This window comes from Zalophus californianus, chromosome X, assembly GCF_009762305.2.
Source record: "Zalophus californianus isolate mZalCal1 chromosome X, mZalCal1.pri.v2, whole genome shotgun sequence".
Taxonomy (NCBI): Eukaryota; Metazoa; Chordata; class Mammalia; order Carnivora; family Otariidae; genus Zalophus; species Zalophus californianus.
Window position 1 is genome coordinate 26,413,230 of NC_045612.1, and position 15,396 is coordinate 26,428,625.

The following is a 15,396-nucleotide window of genomic DNA, read 5'->3' on the forward strand; positions in this document are numbered from 1 at the left end:
TGTGTGTGTGTGTGTGTGTGTGTGTGTTGCTTGTTTTTTGGCCTTGTTGTTGAGGTGTTTTGTTTTATCTGCGGCATATTTGTTATATTGGAGGCAATTTATTCAATGACAATTGCAGACCATAAATAAAAGCTTGAATTTCGGATTTACTTGTAGTTTCACTGACCTTTACTTCACAGACCCAGCCAGTAGGTAAAGATTCATTTTGTGGTACAAAAGTAAAGAACTGCACCAACCCCACCCAGGTAATCACTGTGCGTTCAGATGGAACATAGTCCTGCAGTATAATTCTGTGGTTCTTCAATATTGGTTCATAGGACATGTGGATATTAAAATGCACTCAGCTGCCCTTTGAGTCAACCCATAGTTTCAGTATCTTTTACTTAAAGGATATTAGAGCCCAGGACATTGTGGTAGAATTGGGAATAATTCATATAAGCACAACAAACCACATGAATAAAGTAGTAGTAATGCACTAACAAAGACAACAATGTTGGGAGCATAACATTATTATTTTTAAAGATTGATGGCAAATTACAGTAAATGTTTCCTATAATGCTATATAGATGTTTCTCTAATACATGGTTTCAGGGGGCCCAGCTAGAGTGTTGCAGCTTGTTTTCCACTATATTAAATCACTTTATCAATATACTTCAGTTTTAACAAAAGCTTTTCTAAAGCATACTGGAGACCTGACTTCTAAAACAGATTTATGGAAAGGGTTCACTATGCTAAAAGGCAAACTTATTTACGGTATAAAAAATTCATGTTAAATGTTCTTGGTCATATATGTTTAATGTTTCCTTCTTGTTTCATTTTAATCCTCATTTTACTTTTTTTTGTTTATTTAACTAAATAACAGCTTTCCTGTGGAATGTATCTACCTCGTGGTCCCTCTAGCCTAATAGTATACATCTGACAGGGGCACTAAGTGGTATGCTATGGAATGGCATATTGATCCTCCTGGAATAGTCCTTCTAAAGCTAGGGGATCTTCCCAGAATATCTTTATACTGTCATAGTTTTTTAAATTTTTTTAAAATTTTATTTATTGGAGAGAGAGAGGCAGAGATAGCAAGAGAGAGCATGAGCAGGGAGGAGAGGGAGATGCAGGCTCCCCAATGAGCAGGGAGCCCAACATGGGGCTCGATCCCAAGACCCCAGGATCACAACCTGAGCCAAAGGTAGACGCTTAACTAACTGAGCCATCCAGGTGCCCCTACCATCATAGTTTTTTGAGAGAAACAGTGCATTGTAGAAATTTACCAGCCATGTGTGTTCCTAATTCTGCTGAGCATCTGTTTATATCTTTCTGCCTATATTATTTTTGGAGGAAGTTCAAACATTTACTAGCTTTTGCATGAAGTCAAAGGTGATTCTAGTATGTAAAATTTGTTTTTGAAAACAAAATCTTAGAGTTCCTGGATTTAATGCACAAGTCTGCATTTCCCTTTGCATAAATTTGGCGATCCCGTAGATAATAATCACATACCCTTTCTTGGCCTTCACCTTTCTAATACCATGAGCCTTTGGTTTTACTTCTGAACTCTTCTTGTAACTGTATTTTCCCTTAGTCATTTTACTTGCCTTTTCCTGTGCCCATTATATATCCCACCAAAGGTATCTTGACCAGAACTGTACATAGATACCATATTCCCATTACCAGTGGCTCAGAGAGCAGGAAGAATAAAAGCAAAAAGTTAGACTGTAGGAGAAATGATTCTTGACTACCCCAACCTCTCCATGAAAATAATAGCAAGGGAAGAAAAATGAAATCTTCGTATTTACAAGCATAGAAGTTCATGATTTTTAGTGCTATGTGAGTCAAGATGCTACTTTAACTGTACTAAGTACTATGGAACGCTCACAAATGAAGCAGAAGACATAGCTTTTGCCCTTGAGAAGCATCCTGTTCAACAGGAGAGCTGGAGGAAACACACATACATGCACACACAATGCAAAATAACACGCAACCAACTGGTGTACAGAAACAGAAATAGGATGGTTAGGTTATTAAGGGGATTAAAAGACAAAAGATGAAAAGATGATTGTTTATCACAGAAGTAGTTTGAGCTGGGCCTTGAGAAACCAGAAAAATCAATCCAAGTTGACCTTAAAGAGCACATATTTAGGAGAATGGACTAATAGAGTAGTGGGGGGAAATGCAGATGGTAATAGCCTAAGTGGTAAATGGATAATGAAGCAATAGAGGCAGCAGATGGAGACAGCTTGGCAAGGAAAGGAAGGAGATAAATAGTATGATAACTAGATGAAAGGGCAGTTGGGTCATTTTAGTTTTTTAGGTTTTGTTTTTTTTTTAAGAGAGACTTGTGCTTATTTGAAGACAAAGAATAAGAAACCAGTAGAAAGGGAGACATTGAGGATGCCAGTAAGAAAAGAGGGAGTGAAGGGACCAAAGTCCGGACAGGAGAAAAGATGAGGGAGGAGCTTCAGAGAGAAACTGGGACACGGAATTTTATGGCACACTGAGTATGAGAGAGGCATTTTGATATTACGGAAATGAGAGAGGTAGGAGCTCCAAAAGAGGACCCAGTAAGTGTTCCGTAGATGCTACTACCTATTCCAATTTCATATTACTATTGTTGTTATTATTGGTTTTTTAAAAGATTTTATTTATTTATTTGAGACAGAGAGAGAGTGTGAGCGAGAGAGAGCATGAGCGGGGGTGAGCAGCAGAGACAGAGGGAGAAGCAGACTCCTCGCTGAGCAGGGAACCCGATGTGGGGCTCAGTCCCAGGACCCTGGGATCATGACCTGAGCCAAAGGCAGATGCTTCACCAACTGAGCCACCCAGGAGCCCCAGTATTATTATTACTATGTGTAGTGAGTCTTGCTTGTGAGAAGAAGTTTTAATTTGATATTATTGAAGATTTTCCAGGTTCCTTAAAGATAGAAATTGAAGGTGATAGCAAATACAACAACCCATGAGAACTGGTGCCTCTGCAGGCTGCTGCTTTTTCCTGGAACAAGAAGTGGTATAACCCCCTTATGACTCTCAACTATGGGGTAGGTGGGTCATAATGTAATTGCCTTTATTAAATGCCCAGTAAGTAGACATCAAGATTTTAGACAGCCATGACTGCCCTGTCCTCTGGGAACTTACATTCTAAGATACAAAAGGGGGTGCTGGATAAATTGAGCCATGACCAGCCCTCCTGCCACCATTCCAAAGTCCAGAAGGATGTGATGATGATAATCTACATATAACTAATGTCTAACATTTTATAAAAATATAGAAAATAAGGCACCCCTACTGTGTGCTACCAATTACATGTTCCAAAATACTGACCAGGAGACAGTTCAGCTTCTAGGTAGATGACCATCTAAAACCACTTGGAAACACATCAAAACTCTTATGACAGGTCATGATAGTTTGTGTGTGTGTGTGTGTGTGCAGGCTCTGCATGCCAATTTAGAGCTTAGAACCATATCTTTTGGAACAGCTTTGTTAATTTACATACTATATAATTCACCAATTTAAAGTGTACAATTTGGCAATTCTTGGCATATTCAGAGTTGTGTAGCCATCATCACTATTTAATTCTAGAATATTTTCATTACACCGAAAAGAAACCTTATAGGCATTGGCAGTTACCCCATATCCCTACTTCTCCCCAGCCCCTGGCAACCACTAATCTATTTCCTGTCTTTATAGATTTGCCTATGTGTACATTTTATATAAATGGAATCATATAATGTGTATTCTTTTGTATCTGGCTTCTTTCAGTTAACATAATGTTTTCAGAGTTTGTCCATGTTGTGGCATGTATGGATACTTCATTCCTTTTTATGGTTGAATAATATTCCACTGTGTGAGTATACCATATTTTGTTTATCCACTCATCAATTGATGGACCTTTTGTGGATTTTCACTTTTTTTGGCTATTATAAATAATGCTGCTATAAGCATTCATGTACAAGTTTTTGTGAGAACACCTGTTTTCAGTTTTTTTGAAAGGCCAGGGGCAAAAGGGTGCCAATTTCTCCACATTTGTCAACACTTGTTATTGTCTATCATTCTTATTTTAGCTCTCCTAGCAGGTATGAAGTGGTATCTCATTGTGGTTTTAACTTGCATGTCCTTGATGACTAATGATGTTGAGCCTCTTTTCCTGTGTTATTGGCCATTTGTATTTCTTCTTTGGAGAAATGTCTATTCGGATCCTTTGCCCATTTTTCAATTGGTTTGTTTGTATTTTTATTGGTGAGTTTGTAAGTCTTCTTAATGTATTCTAGATACAAGCTTCTTTTCCAATATATGATTTGCAAATATTTTCTCCCATTCTGTAGGCAGTCTCTTTACTTTCTTGATGGTGTCCTTTGAGGCACAAAAGTTTAATTTTGACAAAGTCAGATATATCTATTTTTTCTTTTGTTGTATGTGCTTTTGATATCATATCTAAGAAACTCTTGCCAAACTCCAGGTCACAAAGATTTATGCCTGTGTGTTCATCTGAGAATTTTATAGGTTTAGTTCTTAAATGTAGATATTTGGTCCATTTTGAGTTAATTTTTGTATATGGTATGAGGGATTGGTTCAACTTCGCTCTTTTGTTTGTGGGTATCTACTTGTCCACCACCACTAGTTGAATTTCTTTCCCTCATTGAATTGTCTTGGTGCCCTTGCTGAAGTTTGGCTGACCACAAATGTGATGTTTTATTCCTTAACTCCCAATTCTACTCCATTGATCTATCTATGGTAATACCAGTACAATTACTGTAGCTTTGTAATAAGTTTTGAAATCAGGAAGTGTGAGGCCTCCAGTGTTTTCCATTTTTTTTTAAGACTGCTTTAGTTATTATGGATTCCTTGAATTTCCAGATGAATTTTAGCTCAGCTTGTGTATTTCTGGAAAATAGGAGTTAGAATTTTGATAGGGATTGCATTGAATCTGCAGATCAGTTTAGGAAGTATTGCCATTTTAATAATAGTAAATCTTGTAATCCGTGAATATGGACGTTTCCATTTATTTAGGCCTTCTTTAATTTCTTTCAGTGATGTTTTGTATTTCTCAGTGTACAAGTCTTGTAACTTTTTTAAAAAAGATTTATTTATTTTAGAGGGAGAGAAAGTGTGCAAGCCAGCATGAGCTGGGGGCAGGGAGGGGCAGAGGGAGAAGGAAAGAATCTTCAAGCAGACTCCCCACTGAACATGGAGCCCAATCTGGGGCTCCATCCCAGGACCCTGAGATCATGACCTGAGCTGAAACCAAAACTTGGACACTCACACAACTTACCACTCAGGCACCCTAACTTGCAGCTTTTTTTGTTAAATTTATCCCTAAGTTTTTTTATTCTTTTTGATGATATTATAAGTGGAAATCATTTCTTTAATTCCCTTTTTTGACTTTTCATTGCATGGTCCATATTTATTCATTAACCTTTGAATATGTTTGTTTTTTTTTTTTTTTTGCTAGTGGCAATATTATATTCTTTTAAGGAAATCTTTTATACCATGTTGACCCATGACTCTGAGTCAATGTTTAAATATGCAAAAATGTGATGATAAATTTGAGTTTTATATCGATTCAAGTTTTCACCAAAGAAATTCAGAGACTGACTACTTCATGTACCATTGGTAATAATCCACAGACTGAGATTCTACAAACATAATTTGTGTTTTACTGTGTGAGATTGTATATCAAGTCAGGAGAGCCTGAAATTTGGAAACTAATGTTTGTGAATACTATTTAGTGGTCATTATAACACACCAGAAGAACTGTGAAATTTAAAAAAAAAATTTAGGAAAGTGGAAATCCTTATGACAGAACTTAAATACTTCTAAAAATCAGAGAATTGAGTCTTTTAAACAATAATATGTTCAACAAACAGATATACAGGGTCAAAATGCAATTCAAAATTAGTCTTTTAATTAATGGTGAGATTTTAACAAGACCATTTCACTTCTGTCTGAGACGTATATAATACTAGATGAGCTACTGTACTGGAATCTGAGGTGTTTCAGTGTCTGGACATAATTGTTTACACTTACACTTACACACACTAATGTATTTCTCAAGTGTAATATTTGCTAATGGACTTTTCCACACAATCACCTATCTATTATCAGTGTCAGGAAGGCAGGGGTATTTTATTTCTAAACATATTTTATTCACAGTTAATTTCCAAAGGTCTCTGTGTGGAGATGTTTCAGTTCTTCCTCCCACTAAACCTTGTACTGAAATGTCAAAGTAAATGATCAACATTCTTAAGAAAATCATCAAAATTACCATTTTATTAATTCATCCAAACAATATTTACCAAGTGCCTACTATGTACAAGGTTCATTCTTCCTTTTCTTTCTCCTGCATACTCCTGGGTTATAGAACTGAAATAAAAAGCATGTGTAATACACAATCTGGAAGATCTCTCCGTGAAGAACTGAGAGTTGAATACATATTTTTCTTCAACAGTTCATGTAAAGAAAATTATACATGGCTACTTAGATGGGAAGGGTAGGATAGGTTCTCACTGTCCCCTTTATATCTCTTGGCAGCTTTTGATCACAGGGATTAGGGGTTCATTTTACCTCCCCATTTTTTCCAAGCACTGATACTCTAAATTTCATAATGATCTGTTAACTGTGAAACAATCATTATGTTTGAAGGAACACAAGGAAGATGGTACTTAAGCCATGAGACACACACTAGGACTAATCCAGGTGAAAGACCACACCGAAGGTATTTGTTAATATCTTTTGAGGATTTTGAACGTGCTGTAGGATGATGTGAAGGGCAAAGTCATGTTTCTTTTTCATCCCTTTGGACAATCCCTTCAGTTAATAAAGCCGGTTATCTTCTTAGCTTAGATACATTTTATGGAACTTGCAAATCCCTTAAAAGACTGCTAAGACTGCTGTTACAGACAATACCACAGCCTTTAACCTGGTCATTGTTACACGAGGACCTGATATTAGAATCTTTTTAATGACTGCATGTCAGTATCTTCTACACATGTTTCACTGAGTTTTGTGCAGGATCATTAAATCCAGTCTAGCTACATTAGTAGAAAAAATAAATACATGTATATGTCCAGCCTAGAGTTACTTACCCCTGTCTTACAAGGACAATGTTGTTAATAATTATGGTCTTAGTATTCAGGTATGTGTCTGAGTCTAGAGATTATGAATCCTTGGTTTAGTCGATACAGCCACTGCGCACAGTGTCTGTCACCAACTCCAGGCCTCTGTATTTACCTTCCAGGTAGCTTGACCTTTTCCTTTTGAACTAAACAACCGTCAGTTAGCTTGCCATCCTTCCACACGGCCTATCTGCCATAGGTTTTTACCACTCAGCAGTTGATGCCTGTGTTGCAAGCCATAAAGAGAGTGTTTAGCTCAAACTAAATTGGGGGATATTGGTGGGACTGTGATAACAACAGTACTGCACAGTTTGATCGGATCCGGGGCTGTCTGCTCTTCCTCTTACATTTCTGCAAGGGAGTCTCCACTACTGGAGAACACACTCTTCCTGGACCTTCCAATAGGGCTGTAACGGTCTGAGTGATTAAATGACAATTAAACATTCATGTTACAGAATCCGGACCTTCGTGCTGTATTTGAGCCCTGCTGCTGACACTTTGCAAGTGAGGGCTCAGAGTCCATGTTAAGTTTGGACAAAATGATTCCACTTCCTTATCCTGGCGCAGAATGTCTTCCTGAAATCACATTCCGTATAGTTTTTCTTCAGGTCATTTTCTTCTCTTTAGTTTTCCCCTTTGAGCTACATTAAGAAAAAAATGAAATAGTAAATTAACTAAGAGCCACTACATTGTAACCCGTAACAAATTTTGAGAGAAGATAAAATGGAGCAGGGTATTTAGTGATGTAGATTGCTAGCAGGGAGACATCCCCCTTTCTGATGCACTCAGCACTAAAGGTTAGAGGCTGAGAAATTTTCCATCTGCAAGCTGTGAGAATTTCTCTTTAATACCAAATTGCAGCAACTCGCTTGCTAGGCTATTTTTATTTAAATTATAGTCCACATGTTCATTCATGTTGTCATGTCTCTTCATCTATCTTGTTTTAACTGTGATGCAGGCTCCCAGAGGGTAAGACCATCTTTTAAAATCTTTTTTCTAAATCACTTAGTATAGATGCTTCAGATATTTACTAATGCTAGTAACCAGGAAGCTCCAACAACACAACTTCACAAGTTTCTTTTGATTTAGTGAATAACATTTAAGTAGCCTCATTATGCAGTATATGATGCTATAAAGTGCAGAAGGAAGACATGGTGTAGCATTTGGTAAGGCTCGTATATAAAGGTTAATGTCCATCAGCCAGTTTTGCCCTGATTTTTTAAAATGACAGTGTCTGCATTCATTAAAGGCTGTTTGTAACCCCTTTAAAATAGTGTTTGTTGAACCTAATTTTAAATTATTTTCTATTTATAATAGTGTTTGAACAACCAAATGATGCATTTTAAGAAGTGATAAGAGCCCCTGATGAGGATGGCGATTGAACAAACTGAACATTAAGTTGAGAACGGAAGTATCCGCATAAACACGGTCTGTTAATTGTCCTCTCTTTGAAGACATCTGTCAGCTCTAGGACCCTAAGAGTTAAATGCATAATCAACCCTTTGGGGACAAGACCGTTCTGTCTCACATGGGAAAAAGTAACTTTCAGCAAAAAATAAGGTCCTCAGTTGGTCATTTATCATCTCAAAGGGCATATTTTATTATAAATGTCAATTCCACAAAATTATGTGTCCTGTAATACATAATTATGTTCAAAATTGCATTTGAAATCTATTATTAACAGTTAACAGTGAACATTCTTAAAATAGTTATTACTCTTAGCCTTAACACAAAAAGCAATAATGGAGGTATTTTAGGGAGTTAAAAGCTAGAAGGCATTGGCCTCTGAATAAAGCCACTGCAGGTGTGTTTCTTAATGGGCTGTTAATTTTATAGCAAGTGAACACAAAGGACAGAGACCATGTGTGTTTTTAAACTGTGTTTGGTGTGGAGAAAGAGTTGATGGCTGAAAAATATAAAGGCAGTATGAAATGAGACCAAATTGAATTTTCCCATTTGAAGTGTGATCCTTGTGGTTAAAACCAAGGCAAAATGATTCTCGCCCCTCCTCTTCTATCCCTTCCCTCCCCGCCACCACTTAAGAGAATTCCACAGAAACATATAATAAACTAGCACATCAGAAATAATTAGAAAATATGGTGATAAATAATAAAGATGTGCTTGTCCAAACTCGACATCCTCTCACACTAACCGGCTCCTTCCAAGTTTCTTGTTTTTGCTACTGGTATTGTCTGAGTCACCCGAACTCAACGAACATGGGGCCAGTTTTGACCCTTCCTTAGCCTCCATACCTAGCATCCCAGTGTCCTAAAAACCTTGCTTTTCAATACGTAGGCTGTGGACCATGCAACATGGGCATTACTTGGGAACTTGTGAGAAATATCCGACCTCAGACCTACTGAATCATAATTTGCATGTTAGCAAGACGTCCTTCCTTAAGCACATTCAAGTTTGAGAAGCACTGCACTAGAATCTTCCTTTACATTGTCTTCTTTCTTCTTTTTTTTTCTTCCTGAGAAAATAACTTTTATTATTATAAATCAGTCTCTTTATATTTTAAATATATTTTTTTTTTAATTTTTTATTGTTATGTTAATCACCATATATTACATCATTAGTTTTTGGTGCAGTGTTCCATGATTCATTGTTTGTTCATAACACCCAGTGCTCCATGCAGAACGTGCCCTCCTCAATACCCATCACCAGGCTAACCCATCCCCCTACCCCATATATCTTTTGTAAAATATATGTCTTCAGATTTTACTTTTTAATTCAGTGATGACTCTTGCCTTTTAACATAAACATTTAGTTCATTGCTCTTTATTTTATTATAATTTATCTTCCATCTTCTTCACGTTTTCTAATTGATCCATCCAGCCTGTGCCTTCCCTTTCTTGCTTTAGTTTAGATAAATTATTTTTATCTCAGTATTATTTTCTCTATGCTAGCTTGAAAAATAGATTTTTATTTTTTAGTATTTATGCTTGAAAGTACAGGATTTTTAAAATTTATAATAATCTGAAGTTCATTGATATTTGTATCATTCTTTAGGATAACCCAGTTTTATACTTCCTCAATAATATGTGATTTTTTTTAACTTTATTGAGAAAAAATTGACAAGTACAATTGTATATATTTAAAGTATACAACGTGCTGATTTCATATACCTATACAATGTAGAAATGATTAAAAAGGTCAAGATAATTAACACATCCATCACCTCACATAGTTAACATTTTCGTATGGTAAGAATGCTTAAGATCTACTCTCAACAACATTCAAGTATATAATACTGTATTATTAACTATAGTCACCTTGCTCTACATTAGATTGTCAGAGCTCCGCTTATAACTAAAAATTTGTACCCTTTGACCTACATCACCTCATTTCCCCCTCCCTCCAGCCCTGGCAGCCAATCTAGTTTCTGTTTCCATGAAATTGGCTTTTATTCTTTTATGGATTCCACACATAAGCGATATCATGCAGCATTTGTCTTTCTCTCTCTGGCTTAGTTTACTTAGCATAGTGCCCTCCAGATTCATCCATGTTGTTGCAAATGGCAGAATTTCCTTTTTTTTAGCAGCTGAATAATATTTCATTGCCTGTGTGTGTACATATATATACACACAATGGAGTATTTTATATATATGTATTGTATATTGTGTGTATATATATAATATACACATCACATTCTCTTTATCCACTCTTCCATTAAAGGATATTTAGGTTCTTTCCATATCTTGGCTATTGTGAGTATTGCTGCGGTGAATGTGGTGTGGATATCCCTTCAGGATTTTGATTTCAGTTCCTTTGGATATATACCCAGAGTGGGATTGCTGGATCATATGGTAGTTCTATTTTTTGAGGACCCACCATACTGTTTTCCAAAACAACTGTACCATTTTGCATACCCAACAGTGTGTAAGGGCATAATAGTTCCCTTTTCTCCACATCCTTACAACATTTGTTATTTCTTATCTTTTTGATAATAGCCAACCTAACAGGGTATGAGGTGATAGCTCATTATGGGTTTGATTTGCATTTCCCCCAGTGATTAGAGATGTTGAGCACCTTTTCATATACCTATTGGCCATTAGTATGTCTTTTTTGAAAAAATGTTCAAGTCCTTTGCCCATTTTTAAATTGGACTATTTGCTTTTTTACTATTGAGTTGTATGAATTCTTTATATATTCTGGATATTCAATCCTTATCAGGTATATGGTTTGCAAATAATTTTCTCCCATTCTGTAGGTTGCCTTTTCAATTTATTGATTGTTTCTTTTGCTGTGCAGAGCCCTCTAGTTTGATGTAGTCCCACTTGTTTATTTTACAGTTGACTGGAATGGACTTATCCCATGTGAACTGTTGAGCCCACTGTAAATTTAGATCTTTATGTCATTACACCTGAATTATTGCTCCATAATTCTCTATCATCTCTGTTTCCCTGCTCTAAATCATTCTACCTTCCACCTCAAGATTAGTCTTTCTAATGTATCCAAATATTTCCCCTCTTCTTAAAAACCTTTAATGGCTTTCCATCCTTGATAAACCCTCAGGACTGGCACTCTAGGCCCTATGATGCCATCCTTTCCCTCTAGCCCTATCTCCAACTGCTCCTCTCTGTAGGCACATACTCTACACCATAGCTTTAGAAGTTTCTCTCCTCTTTGTTTTGGTACAGAGTTCCTTCCCTGTGGAACATTCTCAACAGCTCTGTTGAAATCTTCTCCCCCCTTTAAGGCCCCTCTTCAGTACTACTTCCCATAAATACGCTTTTCTCGTTCATTCACTCATTGAATAAATATGTATGGAGCATAGACTGTTTGCTTACATTCTTCTAGTTACTGGGTATAAAGCAAGGAACAAAACAGCCACAGCTTCATGGAGCTTATATTCTACTGGGAGAAAATAGGCAATAGACAAGTAAAACATGTGGTTCCTTAGGGGGTGATAAGTACTAAGAAGAAAAATAAAGGATGTTAAAAGGCATAGAGACAGCTAAGAATGAGGAGTATCCTCCAACCAAATGCCCTTTACTCCTTTGAATACCCAGAGCACTTATTTTCCTTTACAACATGGTTACTTGTACATGTATCCTGTTTCCTCTCATGTATTCAAAGCTCCTTGAGCGCAAGAACTGCATCTTGTTCATCGCTGTATCTCCTGTAGCTACCCAGACCACGCTCACTAAATAGTGGTTAAAATGAATCAAATGATGGAAATAAATGCAATAGTAGTTCAAGACAAGGAAGAGACTGGTACAGTGGTTGGTTGGGGAAGTATCCTTGGAAGATATTTGATTTGGGTAAAGCCTTGAAATACAGGTAGGGTAGGGAGGAAAAAAGAGCTTAGGAAGTCATTTTGATGTATTTGTGCTGAAAAACTAAAAACCACTGCTTTATACGTTAAGATTAATATCATGTGCAATTTTCTTTACCTTTAAAACCAGTGTTTCAGAAGGGACGGGCGATAGACACTGGAGAAGTTGACATTGGTGCACAGGTCATGCAGACCATTCCGCCCGGCTTATTCTGGCGTTTCCAGATTACTATCCACCATCCTATATACCTGAAATTCAATATTTCTTTAGCCAAGGACTCTCTGCTGGGAATTTATGGCAGAAGAAACATTCCACCTACACACACGCAGGTATTTAATGTTATAGGTATTTCTTGACCCTTTTAGAGGGCGGTGGGATGAATAGTTCAGGGTTTGTGACTTGCAAGGTATGTGGGGGTCAAATGTAAAGGCAGACGATGTTTGTAATGGGCAAATATCCAAAATAATTACACTCAAATGAATGAAAAGGAAATGACATTGAGAAATAAGCAATAACATTTAGCAGAACAAATTCAGAAAAGAAAGTTTAGGAAAATACTCTTGAAACTTGAATTCTGTTTCCTGGAACAGGATTATTGTGTGCTTTCCCCACCCCCTCATCTTACTTAGCTTTTGGGCCCACACCCCGCCTTAGCTGGCTCCATATGGCCTTGACCCCTTGTCCCACTGAAGAATGCAAAGCAATAAAGGAAATTAGTCCAAAAGAGAGGTTTTATCTTATAGGTAGAAAATTTTTCTTGTTATTGTTAATAATAACTTAAATATGTAAAACCTCTATGGTTTACAAAGCCCTTCTATAAATATTAGCCACCTGACTTGTCTCATTTTTTTTCCTTATCTCTTCCTTGCATGAACCGATTTGGGGTCCTCTTCCATCTAAGAAGTAGTAGCATAAGGAATCATAACCATCAGGGGATTGCTTTTTTTTCAACAGATATGACTGTAATCCAAACCTTACCTTCTGGATGGGAATTCAAATGTGACTCTTAAAAAAAATGTCCAAGGAAATGTGTGCTATGTGCTTGTCCACCGATTAAGGGAAAAGAGGGGGTTCTTTGAATATTTAAATATGCTACCACAAAGGTAGTAAATTATGATGAACGTTCTCAAATTTTTGACTGTTTACTTGTTTTAAGAACTGTAAAACTCTTGAATTTGTAGAGAAGATCATGGTCACATTTTTGAGGGGAATGTGTGGTTCCAAATATCTTTTATCTGATACTTTAGTAAAATATCAAGATTCTCTTGCCTAATACTAAATAAGATTTTTTTCCTATTTCTTGATTTACTTCTTTTTAGACAATTATTTTTAATATTCCAAAACTGAAAGGTTTATGGCATTTATAAATATAGTGGGTTTTTTTTTTCAGAATCAGTAATATACTTTTGTTTTTAAGTATACTTAAGAAGGAATAACTTCTTCTTTCACTTTGCCTCCCTCAGAGAAGTATGAAGTATGAAATAGGGCAATTGAAGTTAAAGTTGTTCGTTAGTCTAGAAGTAAAAGTAGTGGCTCATATTTGTGTGTGTATTTGTTCCAGTTTGATTTTGTAAAATTGATGGATGGAAAACAACTGGTCAAGCAGGACTCTAAGGGCTCTGATGATACCCAACACTCCCCTCGGAACCTGATCTTAACCTCACTGCAGGAGACCGGTTTCATAGAGTATATGGACCAAGGACCTTGGTATCTGGCATTTTACAATGATGGAAAAAAGATGGAGCAAGTATTCGTGTTAACCACAGCAATCGGTAAGCTGCCTTGACAATTATTTTGAATTAACAGCAGAGTTCTAGAAAGAGATCAGTGGTTAAAGTGATACAGATGTTGTTTAAACTCATTGCTCGTTCTGCCTTAAAGTCCTTATTCAAGATAGGTCACTATGAGAAAGGCTTATATTGTTATCATTAATGTTGTTTAAATGCTGATTAAGATTTTTTTAATGCTCCATTATTTGCTGCTATTGTAGGATAGTTGCCATGTACCTTTTTTTGTTTTCAAAAGGAATAATCACCTGGATAATCATATTACCAGGGCTGCATTGATGAACAACTTCAAGGAAGTAGGGAGTAAGCAAGAGAATCTCTGTTAATTTAAAAGCTATTAGAAAAGAAAAGGCAGTGTAAGACTGTTGAATCACAGACCTGTTCCTCTGAAACAAATAATACACTATATGTTAAAAAAAAAAAAAGAAGATAGTAGGAAGGGAAAAATGAAGGGAGGAGAAATCAGAGGGGGAGACGAACCATGAGAGACTGGACTCTGAGAAACAAACTGAGGGTTCTAGAGGGGAGGGGGTGGGGGGATGGGTTAGCCTGGTGATGGGTATTAAAGAGGGCACGTATTGAATGGAGCACTGGGTGTTATATGCAAACAATGAATCATGGAACACTGCATCAAAAACTAACGATGTAATGTATGGTGATTAACATAACATAATAAAAAAAAGGAAAAGAAAAGGCAGATAAATGCCTCTTGAAGTGGAAAAACTAGCATCAGTCCAGTTCTTCTTTAGCACAGCTGGTTCTAGAACCGTTGTGCCTTCAAAATACAACCTAAGAGTATTTAGAGAAGAGTCTTAGGGACAATAACTTGGGTCACTCAGAGCCCTTTCTTGTAGAATTTTTAGCCCTGAGGGGAAACCTTTCATAGATACAGTATTTTATTGTGTGAATTTTCCTAAAACACATGTCTTTTAAAAGAAGGGAAAATATTTTACAGCTGTCAGTTTTCTATACAACTTTCACCACTTTATCCTTTAGCTAACCTGTTCAACCATATGTTTGGAAAGATGTGTTGACTGTTAATAGATATACCATCTGCTCTTTGTAACAATCATGTTCTATTTTTACTTGATGCTGAAGACCTTGAGTCAGTAGAAAATGGTATTCCAGCCATAAGAGTATCAAAAACTTTCCTCTAAAGTAATCAGAAAGGCTATAAAAATGCACTGATGATTTTTTCCCCTGGAGAAAAACTCCACTGATTTTACA

General features: G+C 36.6%; 1 protein-coding gene across 3 annotated transcripts in view; it reads left to right on the forward strand.

Moving 5' to 3' along the window:
- The window catches only part of TENM1 (teneurin transmembrane protein 1), a 771,573-nt gene that overhangs the window by 500,762 nt on the left and 255,415 nt on the right, over nt 1-15,396 (forward strand). For all 3 annotated transcript variants that reach the window (XM_027608817.2, XM_027608819.2, XM_027608818.2), the window contains 2 exons: nt 12,512-12,711; nt 13,944-14,154. In XM_027608817.2, coding sequence (XP_027464618.1) covers nt 12,512-12,711; nt 13,944-14,154 — 411 coding nt within the window. The remainder of the gene's footprint in view (nt 1-12,511; nt 12,712-13,943; nt 14,155-15,396) is intronic.